At 48.5% G+C, this 26,829-nt stretch overlaps 2 protein-coding genes across 10 annotated transcripts in view; one reads left to right on the forward strand and one right to left on the reverse strand.

Moving 5' to 3' along the window:
- Window positions 1-2,179: 2,179 nt before the first annotated feature.
- NDE1 (nudE neurodevelopment protein 1) lies at window positions 2,180-22,094 on the forward strand. 3 transcript variants are annotated; one of them, XM_083474524.1, is made up of 9 exons: window positions 2,180-2,484; window positions 9,043-9,153; window positions 10,723-10,876; window positions 13,622-13,770; window positions 14,035-14,171; window positions 15,296-15,472; window positions 17,063-17,154; window positions 18,265-18,392; window positions 21,336-22,094. In XM_083474524.1, the coding sequence occupies exons 2-9, from the start codon at window positions 9,068-9,070 to the stop codon at window positions 21,376-21,378; spliced, it is 966 nt and encodes a 321-aa protein (XP_083330650.1). In that variant the 5' UTR covers window positions 2,180-2,484; window positions 9,043-9,067; the 3' UTR covers window positions 21,379-22,094. The 3 variants fall into 3 exon arrangements, with proteins under 3 accessions (XP_083330650.1, XP_083330652.1, XP_083330651.1); XM_083474526.1 differs by lacking the exon at window positions 21,336-22,094 and adding an exon at window positions 21,075-21,329; XM_083474525.1 differs by lacking the exon at window positions 2,180-2,484 and adding an exon at window positions 6,268-6,286.
- Window positions 22,095-22,794: 700 nt separating this feature from the next.
- Window positions 22,795-26,829, reverse strand: part of MYH11 (myosin heavy chain 11) — a 109,809-nt gene continuing 105,774 nt past the window's right edge. For 4 of the 7 annotated variants that reach the window (XM_083474117.1, XM_083474116.1, XM_083474115.1 and 1 more), the window contains 2 exons: window positions 25,511-25,543; window positions 22,795-23,549 (listed from right to left, as the gene is read on the reverse strand). In XM_083474117.1, the coding sequence (XP_083330243.1) occupies window positions 25,519-25,543 (25 nt within the window). In that variant the 3' untranslated portion in view covers window positions 22,795-23,549; window positions 25,511-25,518. The remainder of the gene's footprint in view (window positions 23,550-25,510; window positions 25,544-26,829) is intronic. The other 3 variants (XM_083474114.1, XM_083474113.1, XM_083474112.1) reach the window with 1 other exon arrangement.

Raw genomic sequence — 26,829 nt, forward strand, 5'->3', positions numbered from 1 at the left:
ACTATCTGCAGTGATCATGGAGCCCAAGAAAGTAAAATCTCTCACTGCCTCCATTTCTTCTCCTTCTATTTGCCAGGAGGTGATGGGACCAGTGGCCATGATCTTGGTTTTTTTGATGTTGAGCTTCAGACCATATTTTGTGCTCTCCTCTTTCACCCTCAATAAAAGGTTCTTTAATTTCTCCTCACTTTCTGCCATCAAGGAATTTAGTTTCTAGCTTGATCAAAATTATTTGCATTTCAGCAGTGGGTGCCGGGCGCCCCCTAGAATTCGGCTCCCGGTGCCCCGCACCCCTTGCACCCACGGGGAAAGACAGCCCTGGATACGGCACAGTGAAACAAAAACACTTGTGGAGGGTGAAGGCAAAACTGGTAAGGGGTGTGGCCTGAGAAAAGGTTGTGTGTGGCTGGGGAGGTTCGCAAGGACTGGAGAATAGAGGCTTGGCTCCTGCGCCCGAGGTTCCCCACCCTGGAATAAATGATGCCACACTCCCTTATTATATAACAACTAGCCAGAGGCTCTTAGGCCTTAGGCGGTGCACAAACCATACATTAAAGTGCATGACTTTCCCCCAAATAATCCTGGGGACTGTAGTTTAAGGGTGCTGGGAACTGTAGTTTTTTGTGGGGCAAGCTACAGTTCCCAGGATTCTCTGGGGGAAAGTCAAGTGCTTTAAGGAAGATTTAAATCTGTGTGTGCCGCCTTATATATAAGAGCAATTGGGGTTATCATTTGGGATAGAAAAGCTAGCATTATAATCAGGAAATCCCCACATCTGAATGCACCGCTAAAGTCAGCCCCTTCCCTCCTTGCAATGTGGCTTCTAGCCATGATGGCTATGGTCTGACCTGATGATCAGAGCCAGTGTGGTGTAGTGGTTAAGAGCGGTGGACTCGTAATCTGGTGAACCGGGTTCGATTCCCCGCTCCTCCACATGCAGCTGCTGGGTGACCTTGGGCCAGTCACACTTCTCTGAAGTCTCTCAGCCCCACTCACCTCACAGAGTGTTTGTTGTGGGGGAGGAAGGGAAAGGAGATTATTAGCTGCTTTGAGACTCCTTAGGGTAGTGATAAAGCGGGATATCAGATCCAAACTCTTCTTCACCCTAGACTGATCAAATTACTTATTTTACCTGAGGCAGAAATTCCCATATGTGGCCTCCCTGGCAGTAAAAATGCTGTGGTAATAAATTGAATGACTAACAATTTGCTTTTATTTTGTGACACCTAAAAGCAGCTGCCTGAGTAAGCCCATCTGCCTAATGACAGGGCAGACCCTGAATAGAGGCCTACCCTGCACGGCTGTTGTAAGGCTTCTTGAATCCATGTGGAGTTTTTCTTTTTATGTAAAATACTGTTGTGAGTTGTGGTGTGTGTGTGTGTAGCCTACATGATGCCCGAGTCTCTTCCAATTCCTGCGGCCCTCAATCCAACAAGGCTTACAATCAACGCCGGAGAGGTCCCACACACGTTTACTCAGAATTAAGGCCTGCAATGTTCAATGAGGCTTGTTGTTGTTGTTTAGTCGTTTAGTCGTGTCCGACTCTTCGTGACCCCATGGACCAAAGCACGCCAGGCACTCCTGTCTTCCACTGCCTCCCGCAGTTTGGTCAAACTCATGCTAGTAGCTTCAAGAACACCATCCAACCATCTCGTCCTCTGTCGTCCCCTTCTCCTTGTGCCCTCCATCTTTCCCAACATCAGGGTCTTTTCCAGGGAGCCTTCTCTTCTCATGAGGTGTCCAAAGTATTGGAGCCTCAGCTTCAGGGTCTGTCCTTCCAGGGAGCACTCAGGGCTGATTTCCTTCAGAATGGATCAGTTTGATCTTCCTGCAGCCCATGGGACTCTCAAGAGTCTCCTCCAGCACCAGAATTCAAAAGCATCAATTCTTCGGCGACAAGCCTTCTTTATGGCCAATGAGGCTTACTCCCGTGTAACTGTGTTGAAGTGCGTGCAGCCAAGCTGGGCTGGAAGTCATTCGCATCCTGCCGGGTACACGACGCTTTAGAACCGCTCAACTAACGTCAGCACTTTCGATCCAGAAAAGTAAAGCGGGAGAAGGACAGAATTCGGATTATACTGCCCCGATTCCTTCTGCCTTTTCTTCAATGATCTGGGCCGTTTCCCAAGTCCCGCCCCCCCCAAACGTCATTCAAAACATTCCATTGAGAGGGAGGGAAGGAGGGAGGAATCAAAAAGGAAGAGAAGAGACACAAAACTTTCAACGTTCCAAGAGCCGCGTTCCACCGGCGCTGATTGGAGGAGCCCGGCGGAGCCGCGTGACCCGGCAGCCAATGGGAGTCCGCGCAGAGCCTGGTTGTAATGTTTCGGATCGGGCAAACGGGGCGAGCCGGTGCGAGGACTTTGCAGCCTGTTTTTTTTGTTTTGTTTTTTGATCCGGAGCGGAACCGGAGCAGGAAGGCGGGCGGAGGCTGTTGCTGCCGGCGCGACTCTGCTTAAGTGGGGGGAAAAAAGAAAATACAAGGTGAGCCAAGGGCTGGCTGGAGCTTTTGCCCGCAATCGCTTGGACCTCCCCCCCCCCCCGAAAGAGCAGGCGAAAAGGGAAGTTGAGAGGGGAACAGAAACCTCGCGGGGGGGGGGGTCCCTTAAAGATCGAGAGGAAGCCAGCAAATCTCCACACACCCCCGCCGCCTTTCACTATGGATCCACTTTCTGAGCCACTCTTGTAACCTCTCAGAGCTCCCAGTTGTTGGTTTTTTTGAGGGGGGGACCTTTAAAGATAAAAGATAGAAGCCTCGCTTTCACCCCCTCCCCTCTGCCCCCGCCCTCGGGGGGGGGGTATTTCCCCACTTCCATTTGTACGCCCCGCTGGAATGAATTACGTACTGGATTCTTAATTTTTTTGCATTTATTTCTCACCATTCCCCCCCCCTCCAAGAAGCCCAGGGGTGGCGTACGTGATTCCCCCCCCCCAATATCTATTCCCCACAACAGCCCTGCGAGGTAGGTGAGGCTGAGAGGCAGGTGCTGCCCCCCCCGAGGTCACAACTCACTGGGAGAGCTTCATGGCCCAGAAAGGTTCGGACCCTGAGGAGTCCCACGCTCTGTCCCAGCCTTTCTCAACCTTGAATCCCCAGATGGGGTTTTTTGGACTACAGTTTCCATTATGACCTAGTGAGAGGAGCCAGCAGTCAGGGATGATGGGAGTTGTAGTCCCAACAATATCTGGGGACTCCAGGTGGAGAAAGGCTGCTCTAACCACTACACCATACTGCTGTAGAGCAGCTTTCTCTGTGGTCATTTGCACTTGGAGAGGATCGGCGCACTGCCTCTCCCCATAAGTGTGTAGTTTTGCTTGTGAACATGGTTTGGATGCAACTGACCTGCTGTATGTGAGATGAAAATTTTCATTTTGAATGATTTCCTTTACTCTTCTCCTCCTGCATCTCATAATAATAATAATACTTTATCACTACCCAGAAATAGCTTTGATCGCTGCATAAATTAAAATAGGGGCTCTTCCCTCCCACCAAAAAAAAACCCCTCCCCAGTTATGTCTAGCAAAAAGTTCTGTATAACTGGGGAGTCTTTACATCGAAGGCATCCATTCACAGATGTCAACAATATCCTCCCCAGAGCATCTTTTAATATTGCATGCTGAGTGTCCCCTGATGAAGTGCAGAGTAGATTTTCGGCCTCGTCTGCCCTGTATGTTTAAAGCAGTATCATGCCATTTTAAGCAGCCCCCGAAGGATTCTGGGAGCTGTAGTTTGTTATGGGTGCTGGAAGTTGAGAGACCCTTGTTCCCCTCCAAGAGTTTCCTAGGAAGAGGAATGGACTGGGAGTTGTAGTTTTGGGAAGGGTACAGGGGTCTCCTAACAACCCTCGGCATCCATACCAAACTACAGTTCCCAAGATTATTATTTGGGGGAGACGGACAGCCACAAGTATTTAAAGTGGTATGATACCACTTTGCATATATGGAGGCATTAAAGTAAAAGTGGGCCACATTTTGGGAACAATGACCAGGGACCCCATAACCTGTTGGTGGGCTTCTGAACGAAAATTATTATAGACTACCCTTTTAAGCAACTCACAGGGATTGAAGCTGGCAGATTTACAAGAAAATGCAAACCCCGTCACAGTGCAAAACTACCCCCACACTGCTGGAGGCCTCAAAATATCACTTTTGGGGATAGCAGGTGAAATAGATGCTGCGCTTTGCTTGCAGACTTCCACTGGGAGAACAGAATGCTTGGCCTGATGGGCCACTGGCCTGATCCAGCGTTCAAGCTCTTCTTATGTTCTTAATGCCATTGTAAAATTGCAAATTGGTTTCATAGAACTGTAGATGCGCTCTACGTGGGGCTACCTTTGAAGGTGACTCGGAAACTGCAATTAATCCAGAATGCGGCAGCTAGACTGGGAGTGGCCACCGAGACCACATAACACTGGTCCTGAAAGACCTTCATTGGCTCCCAGGACGTTTCCGAGCACAATTCAAAGTGTTGGTGCTGACCTTGAAAGCTCTAAGCGGCCTCGGTCCTGTATACCTGAAGGAGCGTCTCCACCACCATCGTTCTGCCTGGATGCTGAGGCCCAGCTCCGAGGGCCTTCTGGTGGATCCCTTGCTGTGAGAAGCCAAGTTACAGGGAACCAGGCAGAGGGCCTTCTCGGTGGTGGCACCCCTCCTGTGGAACACCCTCCCACCAGATGTCAAGGAAATAACCAACTACAGTGGTACCTCGGGTTAATAACTTAATTCGTTCTGGAGGTCCGTTCTTAACCTGAAACTGTTCTTAACCTGAGGTACCACTTTAGCCTCCCGCTGCTGCCGCTGCCGCGCGATTTCTATTCTCATCCTGAAGCAAAGTTCTTAACTTGAGGTACTATTTCTGGGTTTAGCGGAGTCTGTCACCTGAAGCATATGTAACCTGAGATACCACTGTATTTTACTTTTAAAAGACACCTGAAGGCGGCCCTGTTTAGGGAAGTTTTTAATGTCTGATGCTGTATTGTTTTTAATATTCAGTTGGAAGCCGCCCAGAGAGGCTGGGGAAACCCAGCCATATGGGTGGGGTATAAATTATTATTATTATTATTATTATTATTATTATTATTATTATTATTATTATGAGTTGGAGGGGACTCCTGGGGTCCTCCAGTCCAACCCCCTGCAATACAGGAATCTCCATTAAAGCATCCATGGCAGACAGCCATCCAGCCTCTGCTTAAAAACCTCCAAGAAAGGAGAGTTCACAACCCCCCGGGGGAGACCTTTCCACTGTCGAACAGCTCTTGCTGCCAGAAAGTTCTTCCTGATTGTTTAGTCAAAATCTTCTTTCTTGTAACTTGAAACTATTGGCTTGGATCCTGCTCTCCAGGAGCAGGAGAAAACAAGCTTGCTCCATCTTCTTCTTTTCCCTTTCCTTAAATTTTATTTATTTCAAATTTTATAAACAATACAAATAGAAAGAAATCAAACAAATAATACCAAAATAAAGAAGAAAGAGAAGAAGAAGAAAAGAAAGAAGGCAAAGAATATTATTTTTCTTATTGTTTGCTCCATCTTCTGCCTGACAGCCTTTTCGATATTGGAAGATGGCTATCATCTCTCCTCTCAGTCTCCTCTTGTCCCAGCTAAACATACCCAACTCTCTCGACTGTTCCTCATATGGTTTGCTTTCCAGCCCCTTGATCATCTTGGTCGCCGTCCTCTTAACACCTTCCAGCTTGTCAATATCCTTCTTAAAATGTGGCACCCAGAACTGGACATAGTATCCCATGGAATTTAATGAGCCTAAGTTGATTATGTTCATTAGCTGCAATGGGTCTACAGTGAGTAGGGCTAGCATTGGCTCCAATCCTAAACGTCCCTGTTGTGTAGGGCGCTTTTGAAAAGCGCTCAGCAAATATTTAAAAAGTAATTGTTTTGGAGAGGAAGTTGGTTTGGAGAAGTCCAGAGTTGCTTAGCGGGATGTAGAAAGCAAGCTGACGTTTTTTCTCTACCTGCACCTACTGACTTGCGGTCTCCACCCACCAAAACTTCCAGTTCCTCTGTGACTCAGGCTTTGTTTTGTAATGTTTATGACCAGCTGTTCTACTTAAAGGAAGGAAGCGCCTCCTGGCCGTCTGCCTCCTGGATCCGTCTGCGTCTGAGTCTTTTTACGTTGGTGCCAATAGCAGAAGTTACTTGGTGTTTGTTGTGGGTCGATTGCCATTTTTGTTTGGAACATTTTGTCACATTCGCACCATACAGAGGTAGCTTGGTTCTCAAACGCCTTGGTACTCAAACAGCTTGGAACCCAAACACTGCAAACCCAGAAGTAAGTGTTCCAGTTTGTGAACTATTTTCGGAAGCCAAACATTCTCTATTTCGAGTGTTACGCTTCCAATTTGAGTGCCACACTTCCGTTTTGAGTGTTGCACTGAGGTCTGTCTGTTTTTGCTATTTATTTTGCGTTTTTGTGGCTTTTTTGTTTGTTTATGTGACTGTGGGGAACCCAGTTCAGCTACTAATTAATTGATTGTGTGATTGCAGTGCATTGTTTATTGCTTTCATTTTATGGTCTCATTAGATAGTAAAATTCATGTTCAATTGCTATTTTAGGGATTGTTTTGAAAAGTCTGGAACGGATTAACCCAGTTTGCATTACTTTCTATGGGAAAGTGTGCCTTGGTTTTGGAACAGACTTCCGGAACGGATTAAGTTTGAGAACCAAGGTACCACTGTACACTTAAAGCAGGTGGAGTATAAATTTACAAAATAAATGCATTTGTAAAGAATTGTCCTGTTCCCACCAGGGGTTTTCGGCACTGCTGTGCCCCATTACCTTTGCAACAACCCTGCGAGGTGGTCCAGGCTGAGTGGGGATTTGCAGCAGGGCCTTAATGTGCAGACTGTAAGCTGCTGCCGCCTGGATTAGCACGCTATCCTTCCATGCAGTAGGGGAGAGAGCCAAGCCTCTGTCAATTAAATTGCAAAGGGAGCTCGTAATTGGATTTGAGAGAGTCCATGGCTCTCCTTTGGAAGATTCTTGCCAGCACTGCTGGGTTGGCGCTGGTTGAGTTGGGCACTTCGCACGCTCTCCGTGGTCCTTCTGCGTGTCTGTGGCAGCCACATGTTCTTGCTTTCTATTTTTAACCTATGGTGTTTATTTTAAGTGTTGTTGGGGGGAAAAGTTTTATTTTTAGAAATATCCAAGACGTCCTTTAATCTTGCAAGGCAGCGACTTTGGGCAGGGAGGGGCATAGTGTTACTCTCTTTGTTATTGTGGTACAGTGGTGCCCCGCAAGACGAATGCCTCACAAGACGGAAAACTCGCTAGACGAAAGAGTTTTCCGTTTTGGAGGTGCTTTGCAAAACGAATCTCCTATGGGCTTGCTTCGCAAGACGACAATGTCTTGCGAGTTCCTGCTGGTTTTTTCCCTCCCCCCTTTTTCTAAGCCGCTAAGACGCTTATCAGCTGGTCCAATCAGCAGATAAGCCGCTAATAGCGCTAATAGCGCTAAGATAAGCCTCTAAAAGCCGCTAATCCGCTAATCCTTCAATAGGCTTGCTTCGCAAGATGAAAAAAACCGCTAGACGAAGAGAATCACAGAACGGATTCTTTTCGTCTTGCGAGGCACCACTGTGTGTGTTCTGCTTTTTTATGCTGTGATCCTCAGGATATAAATTTAATAAATAAAATGACTATATAGATAAGGTTAAATGGCCAAAAGTGAATGAGAGAGAGAGAGAGAGAGAGAGAGAGAGAGAGAGAGTGTGTGTGTGTGTGTGTGCTTTTTATTAGTTTTCTTACTTAAGAAACGCACACAATGAATTAACAAAAATAACAAAATATTAACAACAGAAAAAACATACATGCATCCATAAATCCCTTCAGCCTTTCTCAACCTGTGGGTCCCCAGATGTTGTTGAACTACAACTCCCATCACCCCTAGCTAGCAAGGCCAGAGCTCAGGGATGATGGGAGTTGTAGTCCAACAACATCTGGGGACCCACAGGTTGAGAACCATGGCAAGTTAAATGGCCAAAAATGAATTTAGTTTAGTGGCTTTTTTTCTCCACTCTGAAGTTTATTCGGAAATAACATAGCTATACAGGGGTAGCTCAGTCGGTAGAGCATGTGACTCTTAATCGTAGGGTCATGGGTTCAAGCCCCAAGTTGGGCAAAAGATTCCTGCGTTGCAGGGGTTGGGCTGGATGACCCTCAGAGGTCCCTTCCAGTGCTACTCTTCTGTGATTTTATAGCAACAGAGGAAGCTGCTTTATATAGAGGCAGATCATTGTTCCATCAGATTGGTGTCAGACCGAAGTCTCTCCCAGCCCAACTTTGAGATGTCGGGGATTTGAACCTGGGGGCTTTGGCGGGCAAGGCAGATTCTCTGCCCCTGAGCTACGGCTCTCCCCCAAGAAGTCTCATTCAGTTCTGTAGGCCTTGCTCCTTTTGGGATTGCTGCGTAAAGCTCTGCAATGATTATCTACATGCATAAATAAATAAATAAATAATAATACAGTGGTGTCTCGGATTACAAACGCTTCAGGTTACATACCCTTCAGGTTACAGACTCCGCTAACCCAGAAATAGTGCTTCAGGTTAAGAACTTTGCTTCAGGATGAGAAGAGAAATCGTGCTCCGGCGGCATGGCGGCAGTGGGAGGCCCCATTAGCTAAAGTTGTGGTTCAGGTTAAGAACAGTTTCAGGTTAAGAACGGATCTCTGGAACGAATTAAGTACGTAACCAGAGGTACCACTGTAATAATAATAATTATTATAATTTTTTATTTATACCCCGCCCTTCCTGGTTCAAAAACCGGGCTCAGCAAATTTAACAACAAATTTAAAACATTTAATTGTAAAAGCAGCATAAAATACATTATAAAAACATGAATAAGAATAAAATTCAAAATTCAGAAATCAATTTAGGGGAAATAAGCATTAGATAATCCCCAGGCCCAGCATCTTTTGTTTATGCCGGCAACTGGACATTGCATGAAGATTCGGTCAGCTATAGAAAAGTCTTTGGGCAGGGGAAAAAATTCTCATTCCTGTATTCTACCCCTGCACCCCCCTTTGTAGGAAACGATGCTAAAGAGCCTCTACGATGAACGACGCTGAAAGGAAACAGTTTGGCTCAGTGGAAGAAGAAAGGAACCACTGGAAGGAGCTGGCTGCGAAATACAAGCAGTGGTAAAGCATTTAGATGTCCTTCTGTGATAAGGGCAAGGTGGGGGGCTTTGCAACCCCAAAATGCTCACTTCTGTGCCATTGCTGAAATTGTAAGCCCCTCAGGGCAGGGACCAGTTTCCTTATTATCACCTGCTTCCCTGACCGCAGCAGCTTAGGCCCCAACTGCATTATACATTTACAGTGGTGCCTCGCAAGACGAAAATAATCCGTTCCGCGAGTCTCTTCGTCTAGCGGTTTTTTCTTCTTGCGAAGCAACCCGATTAGCGCTATTAGCGGTTTAGCGGTTATTAAAGGCTCAGCAGCTAAAAGGCTATTAGCGGCTTAGAAAAGGGGGGGGAGAGCGAAAAAAATCGCAAGACGTTTTCGTCTTGCGAAGCAAGCCCATAGGGAAATTCGTCTTGCGAAGCGCATCGAAAAACGGAAAACCCTTTTGTCTAGCGGGTTTTTCGTCTTGCGAGGCATTCGTCTTGCGGGGTACCACTGTATTCTACCGCTTTAAGCAGTCATGGCTTCCCGTGTAGAATTTGGGGAACTGTAGTTTGCTTGAGGGTGCAAAGAGTTGTTAAGAGAGCCCCTGTTTCTCCTCATAGTGCTACAGTTCCCGGAATGGTTAGCGATCAATCCCTCTTTTCCAGGCCAGTGGCTGGAACCAAACTGAACTTGGCTTGCCTGGATGTCAGGAACCCAGAGGGGAAGTGAACCCTTTAAATTTGAAATTAGCAAGTTCTTCCCCCCCCCCCCAGTGGAAATAAAGACACATGACACAATTGTTAAGGTTAATGGGCTAAATAAGGCCACAACTTTATTGGTTACCGGTGATGAGCGGTATTGGCTTAGGCACTGGTCCTAACCAACTATATCCGGCTTCAGCCCGTCTGCTGTTAGTCCGGGAAGGGTTAACCACCAGTAGGGGGAGTCCTGCTGATGCACATCAACTAGGAACTCCCCCGGGGTCACCGATAGGGGGCTTGCCTTAGGCCCTCACCTCCCTAGGCTTCAGATAGGGCCACGCCCCCCGAAATCCTTTATCGGACTACCCTTCAATATGTGGGGCAGGTGATGGCGCTTCCTCCCCTCTTCCATCTACAAAACAATACCAATACCAATGCCTAATACCCAGAAATGCCAATACCCAGAAAGTTGTGACGATTTGCTACGAGGTAGGCGAAAACCAAGTGGCAGGTGCCAATTTGCCAAGTGGGAAAATTCCTACCAGGCCCCTCAAGGGCGACCAACCAAGGTCCATAGCAAGGTCAAGGAACAAAAACCTTAAAGGGCGGGAGGGTGGGGAAAACAGGAACAGATGGCAGGTGGGGAAAGAGGGAGATCCCTGGCCATGTCCTGGTTTAAATAGGGCAGGCCACACCCCCAGAGCCAGCCAATTGGCTGGCCAGGAGGTGACGCGACCGGGAATCCCCCCAATCGCGTGTTGGCTGGGTTTCAGCCGTCGCGCGCGTGGTGGGACCCTGACGCCCGCAATCCCGCCTCCAAAGGGCGGAAGTGGCTTTGGGGAATTTGTAGCGGCGAGGAGGGTGCTGACTCTGAGCCTGGCTTTGTCGCCCCCTCCAGCGCAGAGAACGCCCAGGAGGAGCTTCGCGAGTTTCAGGAAGGGAGCCGCGAGTATGAGGCCGAACTCGAGGCGCAGCTGCAGCAGGTGGAGTCGCGGAACAAAGACCTCCTCTCGGAAAACAGCAGGCTGAGGATGGAGATCGAGTTGGTCAAGGTGAGGCGTCGGAGCCTCCAGGCTCAGCAGCAGTTATACCACTGCGTACCGGTTTTCGGGGGGGGGGCAGAAACAACGAGGGGTGTGTGTGTATGGATTCCTGCCTTCCTACGGACATCCGTGTGGCGTCAGATTTCGTTCTCTAGTGGGGAGCATGATGCTGATTTAGCCAGACCTTCAGTCTTGAGTGATGTTAGCTCAGTTGGTTAGAGCATGATGCTGATAGTGCCAAGGTTGCAGGTTCGATCCTGCCTTGGATCAAATCTACGCTTCCAGGTGCCATAAGAAAGCTGCAGAGATAGCGCAGGATAGTGCACACCCCGGAAATGATCTCTTTCAGCTTCTGCCTTCTGGAAGAGAAGGTACAGGGTTATAAAGACTAGGACTAGCCGCCTGAGAAACAGTTTCTATCCAAATGCGATTTTGGTTTTAAACGCAGTGTAAGGTAGTCTCTGTGGGAGTATATTGTATTTAATTATGGGGTATCAGGGTTTTTAGGGGGCTAGCCTAGTTGGGATAGCTGGCTTGTTGGTTTTTGAATGTCTGATGTAGATTTTTCCAATTTCGTTGTTCTGTATGAGACAATGACAATAAAGACGATCGTATCGTATTGATCCCTACATGGGGCAGCTGCATATTCCTGCATTGCAGGGAGTGATAGTCCTCAGGGTCACTTTAGATTTCCATGAGTCTATGATCCTGCAAAGGGACGCGGGTGGCGCTGTGGGTTAAACCACAGAGCCTAGGACTTGCCGATCAGAAGGTCGGTGGTTCGAATCCCCGCCACAGGGTGAGCTCCCGTTGCTCAGTCCCTGCTCCTGCCAACCTAGCAGTTCGAAAGCACACCAAAGTGCAAGTAGATAAATAGGTACCACTCTGGCGGGAAGGTAAACGGCGTTTCTGTGCGCTGCTCTGGTTCGCCAGAAGCGGCTTAGTCATGCTGGCCACATGACCTGGAAGCTGTACGCCGGCTCCCTTGGCCAATAAAGCGAGATGAGCGCCGCAACCCCAGAGTCGGCCACGACTGGACCTAATGGTCAGGGGTCCCTTTACCTTTAGTGAATGCAGATATTTTTTAGGGGGGCTGAGCTCTGTGTGGGGTTCAGAGTGTGAGTTTGGTCCTGCCAGGTCCCTGACCCTCCTGCTTTGGGGCCGACCTGCTATAATAAGAGACAGACGTTACAGCGTAGGGGTTAGAGTGTTGGACTAGGACCCAGAAGAGACCAGGGTTCAAATTCTCTCTTTTCCTCAGGCCAGTCGCTGCCTCTCAGCCTGACCTGCCATGCAGGGTTGTTCTTTGGGTAAATCCTGCACATCCTCTTGAATTCCTCAGAGAAAGACAGCGGGGCAGGAATGCAATAAATAGACGAAAGCCCAGGGTGGGGTGGGGCTGAATGGATGTGGTTTATCCCCGCCTTGCCCCAAGGCCTTTTGGCAGAAATGCTTTTCCGCAGGAGGCAAAACTCTGCTGACAATTGGCTCATTCATCCATCCGAGCCAAAGAACAGCATCATCGCCCAGGAAGGGAAAGGACAGAGGGGCTATTGATGTTCTAACCAGCTGGTGGCCGGTTCCAGCTGGGTGGTGGCAGAGCAGGCCAGGTGCCGGGTGCGAATTCTGAGTTCAAGGGTCGGCCTTCTCCAGCAACGGGCTCCGAGGACGCCAGCCAGAATCTGGGTAGCCACCCGAGAGCTTGCCAGGCCACCCAAGTGTGTGTGTGTTTCTCAGGACTGACCGCAGAGTTTGCAGCAAGAGGAGTATGGGGCAAAGGAGCATTTTTCCTGCAGAAATCCCCATGTCATCACGTAGGGACTCGCTGTTGGGCAAGGCCAAGCCAGCCCTCCGTAAACTGCGTCAGTGGGGCCCAAAACAGAGAGCCTTCCCCACTTTGTTGTTTTCTGTGTTTCTGTGAGGCTGAGGGTTTTGGGGTTTTTGACTTGGAAGAGACTGTAAATTCCTTTTTGGCGATAAAATTAATTTGCCTGTTGCTCATTACCTTCCATTTCCTACCGGTATTGCAAAAGGTGTTGCATTTGGCTCAATCTAAAAAGCACGATGGGTTGAAAATGCTGTCAACATTAAGATAACTTAAATAGTGTAAATAAGTTTTGGTGGATGTAATAATGGAACACCAAATAGTTCAGTTTTGTAAAATACGGTGGTACCTCGGTTTATGAACTTAATCCGCTCCGGAAGTTCGTTCTTAAACCAAAACCGTTCTTAAACCGAGGCGTGCTTTCCCTAATGAGGCCTTCCGCCGCCGGTGCCCTTCTACCATTCGGATTCCGTTCTTAGACCGAGCTAAAGTTCACAAACCAAGATACTACTTTGGGTTTTGCGGAGTTTGTAAACCGAATCGTTCATAAACAGAGCTGTTCTTAAACCGAGGTACCACTGTATGCAAGGATTTATGATATGTAAAATGAACCATGGAATGAGAAGAAGGGAAGTCATTGATGTATAAAGGAGTTCTTCCAATTGTAAAACAGAAAATACAATAAAAAACTATCTATCTATGAAATTCCCTCTGCATTTTCCCGCAGAGGACTTTCTGGGAGCTAGCAAGGGCTGCGCTGGAGCCCAGGTTCCCGCAGTGCTCTTACATTTGCTAAAGCTAAGCAGGGTCTGGGGTGGTTTTAGATTGGAAGGGGGACCCGTGCTTTGAGATTCCTGCATCGCAGGGGGTTGGGCTAGATGACCCTTGGACCCCTCCCAACTTTTACAACTCTGTGATTCTGCAATTAGGAGAAGATCACGACCCAGCACTCCGAAGGCTACCAGCAGATCTCCACCCTGGAAGAAGAGCTCGCCCAGACGAGGGCTGTCAAAGACCAGCTGCAGAAATATATCCGGGAGCTGGAGCAAGCCAACGACGATCTGGAAAGAGCCAAGAGGTACTGACCCAAAGGGGGTTGTTCCCTTGTGGTGGAGGGCAAAGCCCAGCCCCCCCCCAGGGTTTGGACAGGACCTTTCGTAGCCTAGGGGCCACATTCCCTTGTCAGGGGCTTTCTGGGGGCCGGGTGTGAGGTGGTTCAAAGCAAAAGCTGGCAGCTTGCTGGATTGAAATCTGAACCCAAGTCTACTCAGCCCTGACCTCGGTTCCTTTATTAGGTTGCTGAGTTTGCCCGTTCTAGCGCAGTCTTTCTCCTTCTCTGCAGAGCCACAATAATGTCTCTGGAAGACTTTGAGCAGCGCATGAACCAGGCCATTGAACGCAACGCCTTCCTGGAGAGCGAGCTGGACGAGAAGGAAAACCTCTTGGAATCGGTGCAGCGGCTAAAAGATGAAGCCAGAGGTTAGGAAAGGGCTGGGTGGTCATTCGCCTCCTCTTTTTTTCTTTTCTTTTTAAATGAAATTTATTTGGTTTTTCAGATTGAAGTTTTGCAATCACATATCCAACATACAACATAAAAGCTAGATTCCAAGGAATCTCCTGAAGTTCCCTCCTCTGCTTTGTGGGTCCTAACTGTTAATCATTTCCTCCTGCATCTTTTATAATACAGCGGTACCTCAGGTTACAGATGCTTCAGGTCACAGACTCCACTAACCCAGAAATAGTACCTGGGGTTAAGAACTTTGCTTCAGGATGAGAACAGAAATCGTGCTCCGGCGGCGCGGCAGCAGCAGGAGGCCCCATTAGCTAAAGTGGTGCTTCAGGTTAAGAACAGTTTCAGGTTAAGAACAGACCTCCGGAACGAATTAAGTACTTAACCCGAGGTACCACTGTAATATTCACCCTTAAGCTACAAGTGATATTCCAACCCTACCAACAATTTTAACTGTTTACAAATGGTCCTTAGGATAAATTTTCCCCAACCCTCTCCTTGGCTTAAGGCAAAAAAAATTCATCACAAACCGCTTTCTCCCGAGTCGCACCATTGGTCTGTCCAGCTCAGGGTTGCCTGCACTGACTCGCAACCCTCTCTCCTGGGTTCCAGGCAGAGAGTCTCTTCCCAGCCCTGCTGGGAGTTGAACCTGCTGCCTGCAAAGCAGACTCTCTGCCTGCACTTCCATTTTTATCCCACCTTTTCGTGCTGCCAAGGAGCACAAGGGGGCGGCCATGGGTCTCCCCTACCCCCCCCCCCCAATCCCTGTTTCATCATCGCAACAACCCTGTGAGGCAGGTTAGGCTGAGAGACACTGGCGGCCCAAGGCCACACGGCGACCTGCGCAGCTGAGCGGGGATTCGAACCCAGGTCCTAGTCCCGACACTCGAACCCTTTGCTGGCTCCTTTGCACTTCAAAAAGAACTGCCGTTGCTGTTCATTTCCCCCCTTACAAGAGAGAAAAGCCTCCAGGTGCAACCATCAGATTTGTGATTTAGGGGTGTCCCCCTTTTTTAACCTAACTGTGCCAAACGAATGGGAAGAGAACAGCGGCTATTGCTGTCCGTCATGCCCCTCTCCTCTTCCCTTCCAGACTTACGCCAAGAGCTGGCTGTGCAGCAGAAGGAGAAACCACGGGCCTCTGTAGAAGATTCTCTGGAAGTAGATCGGATGGACACAGCCGTCCAGGCCACGTCCTCTGTGCCTTCCACCCCTGTAGGCCATCGGGGGCTTAGCACTGGAATGAGCACCCCAGGAACACCCAGAAGAGGTATGTTTTGTTATCATTATTTAATTTATATACCCAGTTTTAAGACGCAACTCCCTTTTTAGCCCTCTAATATGAGGGCCAAGTTGTGCAACAGCTCCCCCTTGTGGGCACTTGAAGCAGCAGCTGCACAGTACGTTTCAGTATACTTTAATGTGGCCCAATTAACTCTACAGTCGTACCTTGGAAGTCGAACAGAATCTGTTCTGGAAGTCCGTTCGACTTCCAAAGCATTCGGAAACCAAAGCTTGGCTTCCAATTGGCTGCAGGAGCCAACCTGAAGCCGCGCAAGACATTCAGCTTCCGGAAATCGTTCGGAAACCAGAGCACTCACTTCTGGGTTTTGATTGTTTGGGAGCCGATTTTTTTGGGAGCCCAAGGAGTTTGAGATTCAAGGTGCAACTGTAATAAGGCTGGGAATTAGGCCAGGGTGTGTAAACGGTTGCTGAAGAAGCAATGCAGATTGGGGAGTGGAAAGGAAGTAAGATTTCACCTGGATCCGTTCCTTCAACTCCTTCTAAGTCGGGGATAAGGGTGTTGTGGCCCTCCAGATTCTCTTGGGGGTCCAATGGTGCTTTCACATCTTCTGAAAAGAGGATTCTTGGTGTGTTAGTTGTCAGCAAGAGGAGAATGGCTTCTGAGCCTTCTTACACTTGAAAACCTATACCTGTACACCCTTGTGCAAATTAATTGAAACAAACAATGTATTTTATTGTACAAAACTCACATATACACATACAAAACTCATGTATGCATATATTAGTAACGGATATGACCTCCGCTGTTTTTAAGCAGCATTTGAACACGGTTTGGCATCAAGTCTACTAGTTTCGAACAGTCACTGTTGATTTTCAGATCCCTGTACAGTGGTACCTCGGGTTACATACGCTTCAGGTTACAGACTCTGCTAACCCAGAAATAGTGCTTCAGGTTAAGAACTTTGCTTCAGGATGAGAACAGAAATCTTGCTCCGGCAGCGCAGCGGCAGCAGGAGGCCCCCATTAGCTAAAGTGGTGCTTCAGGTTAAGAACAGTTTCAGGTTCAGACCTCCGAAACGAATTAAGTACTTAACCCGAGGTACCACTGTGCCACACTTGAATCAGCGCCTGAATGAGCTTCTCCATAGTCGTACAGTCTAGAGCACAGAGGCGACTTTTGCATATAGCCCACAAATTCTCAACGGGATTTACGTCCGGGGGAATCCCTAGCCAATCAAGTACCTGTATTTGCTGCTCTGTCATGAATTTCTTCACCACTTTCGATGTGTGACAGGGGGCTAGCTCCTGCTGCAGTATCTCAGTACCACCAGGATACCTCTTTTCCAGCTCTGGAATGACTCTCTTTCGTAGAACCTCAATATATTGTGGCGAGCGCATCATTCCTTCTGTTGGCTGCAGGCTTCCAACACAATAATGATCAACTGACTTTCCATGTTTGTTTTGAGTGCAGGATTGCTATGTTTCAATTAATTTGCACAAGGGTGTAACGTTGAGGGCTAGTCACTTGCTGAGTCAGCTTACGTTCCAAGGGTGTGGAATTTCTGCCTAGCGCTACTTGTACTATTTGTGTGAATGAAGATATCCTTTCCTAAAGGTCTTGAGGACAGCTACAGCGCAACTCCGCTTACACCAGCTGCCCGAATATCCGTGCTAAACATTGTGGGAGATCTCCTCCGGAAAGTTGGGGTGAGTACGTGGGGCCCGTTTGCCCTGGCCCCGTTTGGAATACAGGACATTTTAAGAAATCAACCCGGCCCTTCCAAGATCACTGTGTAATAATTTTTTGGAATTATACCCCACCTTTTATCCCCTCCAGGGAGATCAAGGTAGCACACTTCTTTTTCTTCCTTGCACTCTATAAGCCCTGGTCAGCAACTAGATTTGAATCAACAGCTCTTTTTTTTGCCTTTTTAATAATAATAATAATTTATTTATACCCCGCCCATCTGGCTGGGGTTCCCCAGCCACTCTGGGCATCTCCCAACAGAATATTAAAATAACCTAAACATTAAAAGCTTCCCTGAACAGGGCTGCCTTCAGATGTCTTCTAAAAGTCTGGTAGTTGTTTTTCTCTTTGACATCTGGTGGGAGGGCGTTCCACAGGGCGGGTGCCACCACTGAGAAGGCCCTCTGCCTGGTTCCCTGTAACCTCACTTCTCGCAATGAGGGAACCACCAGAAGGCCCTTGGCGCTGGATCTCAGTGTCCGGGCTGAACGATGGGGGTGGAGACGCTCCTTCAGATATACTGGGCCGAGGCCGTTTAGGGCTTTAAAGGTCAGCACCAACACTTTGAATGGTGCTTGGAAACGTACTGGGAGCCAGTGTAGGTCTTTCAAGACCGGTGTTATGTGGTCTTGGCGGCTGCCCCCAGTCACCAGTCTAGCTGCCGCATTCTGGATTAATTGTAGTTTCTTGGTCACCTTAAAAAATGAGAATGTTGCTGGGACCGCCACGGGTCTGTTTTGTGGGTCGAAAGCTGGCAGATCCCTTCCCCCGGTGTGAGATTCCAATGTACTCACCTTCCATGTACCCCCCCCCCAAAAAAAAAGCCTCCAGTGTGCTCGGACAGCTCAGTCGAGGGTTTGAGCCCCACATTGGGCAAAAGATTCCTTCATTGTCAGGGGTTGGAGTCGATGATGCTTAGAGTCCCTTCCAACTCTGCAGTTCTGTGAAAACGGATTTGCTCGTGAGGCATTCAGACCTGTTTCCATGCCAGATAACGGATATGCTCTCTACCTCCCCCTCTCTCTTTCCTTGGGCTTCCGAACTGAAACTAACTTTGCCTTTGCTTCTAGGCCCTGGAATCCAAGCTGGCTTCATGTCAGAACTTGGTGTACGACCGGGCTCCGTACCGAAGCCCTGCGCCCCCCCAGGTCCACATGGTACATGACAGGCGGCTGAGTGGCCCCTACGGACCCCCGGGGTGAGTGTTTGCTTTCATGTCTTTGGAGAGTCTTAAGTCAGGGCTTGACAGGGGGTGGCGGGATCGAGAGAGATGGTCAACGTGATTTGTCCGGTTGTAGAGTCGAGGTTGCAGGGAAACGGCTGAGAGCTTGATGAGCTGGGAGGGGAAGACCGTGGGAGGTTCAAGACAGGCAGAAGGAAGTCCTCTGTGCAGCGTGGAGTTTAGCTGTGGAACTCCCTGCCACAGGAGGCCACAAGGGCCGTCAACCTAGATGGCTTGAGAAGAGGATTAGGCAGATTAACGGCGGGAAGGCTGTCAGTTACTACTGGGCACAGAGACTATGGTGTACCTCTGTTGCTGGAGGCAGAAGTGCTCCTGAATATCAGTCGCTAGAAGCCACAGGAACAGGAGAGAGCTCCTGCGTTCAAATCCTGCTTGCCTAGGCTGGATGGGTGGGATCCAACAGGCTCTTTTTAAGTTCCTAGGGTTTAGCAGAGCATCTATTGTGTTCACGAGTGGAGGCTGGTTGCAGGCAGGGACGCCCTGGTCTCCCAGTTCTCCCAGTACATGGCAACCACACTGGTGCTCGCGCAGGGGAAAGAGAAAAGGGAAGGCTGTGTTTTCAGCCAGTCTGCACATAGGCTATCGAAAGCCCTTTTAAATGTGTTGTGGAACTGGGAATTAATTGGGTTGCTTTTATTCTATATTTTGTCTTTTGTATATTGTCGTTTTATGTTGTGAACTGCCCTGAGATTTACAGGTATGGGGTACAGAATACAGAATTTAATACTAATAATAATAAGAAGAAGCTGTGTAAGTGCCGTGGTAGCTGCTGAGATAAATTTGCACCTTGGAGGTGTGTTTGCCGTGGCAGCTTATTCCTGGAATTACCTCTACAGAGGGGTGTGGGTTATCTGGTATTTTGAGCTTTAGCCAGCAATAGTTTAGTATTTTAACTTGCTTTTGGATGAGCTGCGGTTTATAGCTGTGGCCCCCTCAGCTCAGGTAGGGAGGGGAATATACCATGCGGAGGATTCTGGGACAGGTTGACTCTCCTTATCTGCAGCTGGAATTTGGAAGTGGTAAACCAAAAAGCTTTAAACTTGCTTGCTTGCCTTTGCATAATTTTCACTCTTCCCGGTGCAAGCCTTGGGCCTGGATCTGACCAGCAAAGGGTGTCCATCCAGGTGATACAGGCTGAGAGTTGCTTGTTTTGCTCACTTGCTCATGTCAGCAGAAGAGAAGGCAGTGTTATGTAACTGGGCTGGGCCCGTTTTTAAATGTTTTGGCGCATTACATAACCTAAATTGCCCAAGCTTCCTCTCCAGTTTGGCTGAAATCTCCAACACATCTACTTGCCTGAATACTTGGTGGCGCTGTGGGTTAAACCACAGAGCCTAGGACTTGCCGATCAGAAGGTCGGCGGTTCGAATCCCCGCGACGGGGTGAGCTCCCGTTGCTCGGTCCCTGTTCCTGCCAACCTAGCAGTTTGAAAGCAGGCCAGTGCAAGTAGATAAGTAGGTACCGCACCGGCGGGAAGGTAAATGGCGTTTCCGTGCGCTGCTCTGGTTCGCCAGAAGCGGCTTAGTCATGCTGGCCACATGACCCGGAAGCTGTACGCCGGCTCCCTCGGCCAATAAAGCGAGATGAGCGCCACAACCCCAGAGTCGTCCATGACTGGACCTAATGGTCAGGGGTCCCTTTACCTTTACCTAGGCAAGAGGGTCGGATGGCACCTGTGGGTGCAACGACGCCTTTGACGTCTTCTCCTGGTACCCCTAACACATTTGGGGGCCCTGCCCCCTTGGCCATGGGGTGACAAGCTTGTGAGGACCCCTTTTCTGCCTTGGAAAGGACATAGAGCCGAAGGAGGGAGATCGAAGAAGGACGCTCTTTCCCACTTCCTTTTTCAGCTCTATATCCTTGTCAAGGTTCAGTTTGCTTCTCCCAGATTCAACTTTTCCCCAGATTCCTTGGGGAAGCCGAGTTTGTGTGCATATTTTTCTCTCTTTCTGATTCTTGGGGAAAGGAGAGAGGAAAGTGATCCGAGACAGCCCACAGCACTCGCCCAAAAATCCAAATGTGCCCATAGACCTAAAAGGGTTGGTGGTGACCCCTGACCTGGCCAATTCCAACATTTAATATTGGACATTTAATATTAGCTAATTAGAGCCTCCATGTTGGGGTATAGTCTACCTGCAAAAGAGCAAACCTGTTGGCACACACAGCAGAGGTGGGGGGTCTTTCCTTCAGGTTCTGCCTGGTGGCGGGTGGAAATGGGGTGCTAGATTAGATGGGACCTCCGATGAAGCTGAGCCTTTCCCAGGCTCTGTCCCCCTCCAGATATTTGGTGGACGACACTTCCCACCATCGCTGACCACTGGCCACGCGGGCTGCCATTTCTGGGAGTTGGAAGTCCACAATATCTGGAGGTCCACAGGCTGGGAAGAGTTGCTGGGCTGCTTTAGTATTGTGTGTGTTTGTGAAGCAAGGCTAAAACCCATTCCTGCTTGATCAGTCGCTATTGCCATCAAAACAATAAGGACTAGCTTGGCTGTTGGAACCTAATATTTCCTCCTACCCTTCACAAATTCTGGTGCTTCCTTACTGTGTTTTTCCCGGCTGCCATAAGTCATAACCCCTCTTGCATTTGTATGCTTAATGCTTTTCCTTCCCTCCACCCCACCCCTGTTTCAACAGGATGGTTAAGAGGCTGGATTTAGGGACGCAGCCATCAAATCTCGCAAGGCCAATGGGCCTTCCTCCGCAAGGAGTAGTTCAGGTGCTTCTCTGAGGAACCGCCAGCCCAGAGTGCCCTCCTCCTGTGTGGTGGAAACTTTGGTTTCTTTTCCTGCGTTTAATGTGAATACTAACACTCGCTTTTGGCCACTCACTTGAGATAGGAGACTTGTAGAAATGCAGTTGTACCCAGAGACCATTAACTGCATCTTGTTCCACCAGACTGGGGCTCGTCCCCACCCCACAAGCCTGGCGGTTTCTGTGATGCAGGAGATCCACACACAGAAGACTTGCTTGGAAGATCCATCACTAAGACCTGCGTTGAGGCCCTGGCTGGGATGAATGACACCAGGAACTGTAAGGCCCAGAACGTTGGATGGAGCCACGTCCCATTGCACCGATGGAAAGATGAACTGAACTCCTTCAAGCTAGCACATAAAGCTGTGTCTTCTGCTAGAAGATGATGGATGGTATCTGTGTCGCATCAGAGCCAATCTTCCAGCGGAACGCAGCGTTGCTGGGCCATAAATCTTAATAACAAATCCAGCTGGTGAAGGAAAACGGCTGCTTAGGAGAAGATTTCTGAAGGGGGCAAGATGTTTCCATTCTTTTTTGTCTGCCCATACTTGGTCCTGAAGTAATGTGAGGCTGTGCTTAGCTGGGAGAACCCCACCAGGAACCATTTTCCTTGACTAGAGGATTTTAAGCTTGGTTTGACAGCCGAGCCATCTCAGCTCGTCAAACGCCTTTTGTTAAGTGCTTCCTGCAATTGGAGCAAAGTCACACCACCTCTTACTTTGCCAGCGGTGGTTGGGGACGGTGGTATTTTTAAAAAACAAACCCACACACAGCCCTTAAAGCCAGCTGCACATTTGGAAGAGGAAATAAGAGGTCCTGCATTTTTAGGGGGGGAACGTGCTTAAGAATTTGAAATCTCATCCATTGATGTTGCATCGTTGTTTATAAAGTTTTGGAATTCAAGGTCTCGATTGTGTTTGTAAAGAAGCAGTGTTTGCATTGCATGGAATCTGGGGGGGGGGCATGGTTGGGTTAAAATTTCCCATTAGTCTTTGGTCCACTAACTGAACTCATTGACAGATGTGCAACCCACATCTTTTCAGGAGCCTTGGGTTTTGGGGCTGTGGAGAGAAATCTCAGATTCTACCCTTGAAATATGCAATATTGTTGACTGCAGAATTTAAAACATGTCGGAAAGTCCTTTGGGTGATGGGGACTGGCTGGTGTTTTATGCCATTGGAGGGGTAAAAATTTAACAACTTACTGTTCCTTTTCATTTTGCCCCCTGTGTGTTCCCAGCCCTCCCCTGCTATGGCATTCCACCACCAGTTAGAGCCTCTTAAATCTTCCAGAAACTTAATTTGGGAAACAGTTATTTTTGTTCTTTTGAAGGAGATGGAGTACTCATTTTACAGTTTAGTGTTCAGTTGGCAACACTGCGCTGTCAGAAGCTCACCCGAGAAACACCAGTCAGAATTGGGATCCATACTGGGAGCACGCTTGCCCCATGAGGTTTCCTGTGACTGTTTTAAAACAGAGCAACTCTCTCGTCCTCTTTGCAGGCAGCATAAAAGTTTCCTGCCTAAAGCTGGGGAACTCTGCTTAAGCCTAGTACCTTTCCCTCTGCTCGTATCAGGCCGACACAACTCGAGAGCAGCCCCAGTGATTTTATAAACCTTTATTAGTGTGTATTTAAGCACAAAATCCATCTAGAACAATAACAGTTGATTTAGTACTCTTCGTCTCTCCCCCCCCCCCCAAAAAAAAGTGATGAAGAAAGGCACTTTGATCTTGTGAACTGGGTGGAGGGAGTTAGAAGAGTGGGGGTGTGCAATCTGGGTGGGGGGAACAGTACCTGAAACTTTACCAAGAAGAAAGGGACAGGTAGCGAGATTAGGGAAGAGGCCAGAGGCCCAACAGATTTTTGCCTTGCTGTTGTTCTATAATAAAAGGGGGGTGTTTTTGGTCACCCTGCCCTGTTGCGTTAGTCCCTCGGTGAAGTACATTCGCTCTGGAATGATGCCCGGCAGCGGGCAAAAGAACAGCAATTCTGCAACAGCTAGGAGGGTTGGTGTGTACATTGGAGTAAAAGGCAGCTGTGCTCTCATCAAGGCCTCAAGGGAGGTGTCAATATGTCTTTGGGATCAATAAAGCAGCATACAGTGCTACAATTACCCCTCTTTTATACCCCCCCTGTTTGTTTGTTTTGGTGCAGAGTTAAAATCAGCAAGCGTGTCTTTTAAAACAATTTTTTTAAAAAATCATTATTATTCACTGGCTTTTGTTCCGTTGAAATCCCCATCCCGGGCGTCCGCTTCATCTTCCGACCCTTCAGCGTTTTCGATCACACGACGGCCGCCGCCGCCGCCACCCCCAGATCGGCGCGAGGGGGCGAAGGAGGACGGCTCGTTCCCACGCCTGCGGTTAAAGGAATGCGAAAAAAGAAGGGAGGAAGAAATGGGAATCTAGCAGCTCGTTGAATTTTTCCACCACCCCTGGCCCTTAGAAGCAGGGAAAGGTTGAAGGTATAAGCCAGGGTTGCCAACCTGGTGCCCGTGCACGAACAAGATGTCTGCAAGGATCCTCTCCCTCTCCCCACACCCCTGAAATGATGCTTGAAAGCAGCAGTCTGTGATGGTGTGTTTCCCCCGGTTTGCAAATGCACCCCAAAAGTTGGCAACCCCTGCTTTTAGCAGGCTGTAGTTTGCAAAGCAGCTCTACCCACTAGGTCAGTCTGCTCCCTGGTGGGGGGGTGGAGGGTTAGTTGGCTGGCTGCGAACAGGATTAAAAAGCACCGTTCTTGGATCAGGTGTGGGGCTATGTGCTCAGCTTTTATTCTGACATAGGGGTGGGCTGCAGCTACAAGTGATTCAGGTAAAAGAACTGTTATAAAAGACCATGAGGACTACCAACTTTCTGCTTGGAGTGATGATGCCAGAGGACTAGGCAAAGCTGAGAATGGGGTGCAGTGGGGGCTGAAGGCAAGACTATACCTTTGCTTTCTGATGGCAGACCACCTCTGACACCAGAATTTTTTTCTATCCTTTCTCAGCTTCGAAACAAAGCTGCCCCCCAACATCTCTTGGGGGTTTTTAAGCAGTGGTTGGACGGCCATTTGTCATGGAAGCTTTAGTTAAGATTCCTGCATTGCAGGGGGTTGGAAGGGACCCCCCCTCCTCCAATTCTGCCATCTTGCAGCAGACAGCAATCCATTATGCATTTTGTGAATCTACCGCAAGCCAGTTTAATTTCGATGACCCACACTGTTCTAGCACTGCTCTTTTATCTGCTTTCTCCCAGATATTCCTCATTCTTTAAAACCTCCACTGAGTCACCCCTTTGTCAACCTCCCCCCACTGCAAAAAAAAACCCCTACAGAACCCCAAATGTTACATAGCCTGTTCTTAGGGTTTCAAATGCCATGAGCATCTCAGTTACATTTTGTCCCAGCCTTACAATATATACAGGGAGGGTGGGATGGGTGCGAATGAATGGTTATGTCCACACCCCTGTGCCTATTGGGAAGAGGAAGAGGACGGGGACCAGAATCTGTGTGGCAACAGCTAAGCAAAGCACGATTGGTTTCCTTGCAAAAAGAGAACCTACAAATATTACAGAATGCAAGTGGTTTTCCCGGGCTTTCCGTCAATGATTGGCAGCAGAAGGAGCTCAGGACACCTGAGCAAGTTCCAGCATTGAGCAACTGAGCAGCTCAATACTGCTAAGACGGCCCCTGGCTGTGGTTGGGGGTGTGCATATCCCTAGCTCAGTGCTTCGCCGTTTTCCGTGCAGAAAGGGTGCCGATGACACACAACACACAACTCAGCGGTGAGTTTCTAGCCTTCAAGGCAGGACAGTGCATTTTGTTTTGGTGCCAAGTGAATGCACACGGCGGTCAGTTAACAGTACTGCACCCCCCAGTTCTCAGGCAGTTCCTACAGAAAAGCAGCCCAGAGGCAGTATGCTCAGGCATCGTGGTACATGACTGTTGCCTGGAATGCAGTGCGCCATTCTGCTCACACCGGCAGAGGGCTGGTACTTATGGTTTTGCAAAGGCAGCGAGCATTAAACACGATCGAGAGAAGAGAAAGTTGGGAAGGAAGGCTATGCCAAACTCTTAGCATTTTGTGAAACGGAGCACAGATTTGCAGATGTTCACGAAAGGAGGGAGGGAGGGAGGCAACGAAGCAAAAATCTGTAATATTTGTCTCTTTTGCTACAAGACATTGACATCTAGATATCCAAGCCTTCAGAGTTTGCAGAAATCTCACATGGGTTTTATTCGGGACAAAAAGAAAAGAGGGTGGGGGACTGGGATTTGATTTGATTTGATTTTTTTTACAAAACACAAGGGGACTGCAAAGATGAAGGCATGGTACCTGCTCAGTCACTGCGAAGGTTCTGGGTTCCCTCTGAAAGAGAAGGTATCCCAAGCAGTTAGCTGAAGGAGACACTCAACATCTGTTTGCAGGAAGGGTTATTTCCAAGTCATTTATTGGTTTTTGTTTTAAAAAACACACCACTCTGTTCATGCTCTGCCGGAACAGCAGTCGGGAGCCTCTGGTCCACAGGCCTAATTAGCCTGATTAGGAATCCTAGTCTGGGCCTCTCCAAGCCACCCCTACCCATCCCACGTCATATGAAGTCATGTGAGGGTCATGTGAAGAGAGAGGTGCAAAGGAGCAAGCAGGCGTCTTAAAAGACACTCCCAATTTGTCCTTGGGAAGCAGAGTTTCTATACAGGGCCATTTAAATAGGAATTTACTCCTGGGTGGAGCTGATCCCTGCTGATACTGAGCCCAGCCGTTCGGTGCTAACCTCCAGCCGCGCTCAGAGCAGCTGAGATCTTCCTTTGCACCAAGGCTTGAGCTCAAGCAATGCTACTATGGAGAAGAAGTTCACCTGCAGTCCAGGTGATTGGCAGGGGTCGTGCAGCCACATTAAAGTGGCTTGCTGGGAGAGCTTAGAGATCTAGTCTGCCTGGAAAAGGTTTCTCCATCCCAATGCTAGATGGTAAACCTTTCTCTCTGTGTGTTTTGTGTGCTGCTCTCTTAATTGCAGGAGGGGGTGGAAGGGTCTGCCCATTTTGGTTCTCCCACTTTCTCATTTTTCTCCCAACTTAAACTCGGTGCTGCACATTTTGCAGCAATTTCCATTTTATTAAAAAAAAAAACCTCGTGAAAACTCATCAGCGTTCAAGCGCAAATTTCTCCCAATAAACACATTTTAAATTACGAAATTTTGACAAGCCGTCTCCCTTAATATAATAAATTTTCCATGCTATCTTCGTTTTTACGCACGCTTCCCTCTAATAGATGCATTTTGGGTAAACGCTGCATTGCAAAATTTGGATACGTGCAAATTTTGAAGGCTAGCTGTGTTCCGGTTTGCATGCTGCTTCAGAAAATGCAGACTGGGTAGATTCAGCTTTGAATGTACATAGAATTGGGATTTCTCCTTGCTAAATGCAGGAGAAAACAGGCAGCGGAGAGGAAGAAGGTAGCTGGGGCCCTAGGATACTGCCTTCTACCGAATCAGACAACTGGTTTGCAGAGGCCTGCCGAGCTCACAGGTTGATGTCTTTCACAGCCTTGCCTGAAAATGCTTGGGACTGAACCTATGACTTTTTGCTTGCAAAACGGGGGCCTGACCCCTGAGCTATGGCCCTTCATAAATGACCCCCATCCACTCCCACAGC

This window comes from Podarcis liolepis, assembly GCF_965112155.1.
Source record: "Podarcis liolepis genome assembly, chromosome: 14".
NCBI classification, from domain to species: Eukaryota; Metazoa; Chordata; class Lepidosauria; order Squamata; family Lacertidae; genus Podarcis; species Podarcis liolepis.

Excerpts from the sequence above, each read along its gene's own strand:
- NDE1 (XM_083474526.1), top strand. The coding sequence starts at position 9,068 with ATGAACGACGCTGAAAGGAAACAGTTTGGCTCAGTGGAAGAAGAAAGG. Across the intron at positions 13,771-14,034 it reads GATCTGGAAAGAGCCAAGAG|AGCCACAATAATGTCTCTGG; the intron begins GTACTGACCCAA and ends CCTTCTCTGCAG. Across the intron at positions 14,172-15,295 it reads GCTAAAAGATGAAGCCAGAG|ACTTACGCCAAGAGCTGGCT; the intron begins GTTAGGAAAGGG and ends CTTCCCTTCCAG.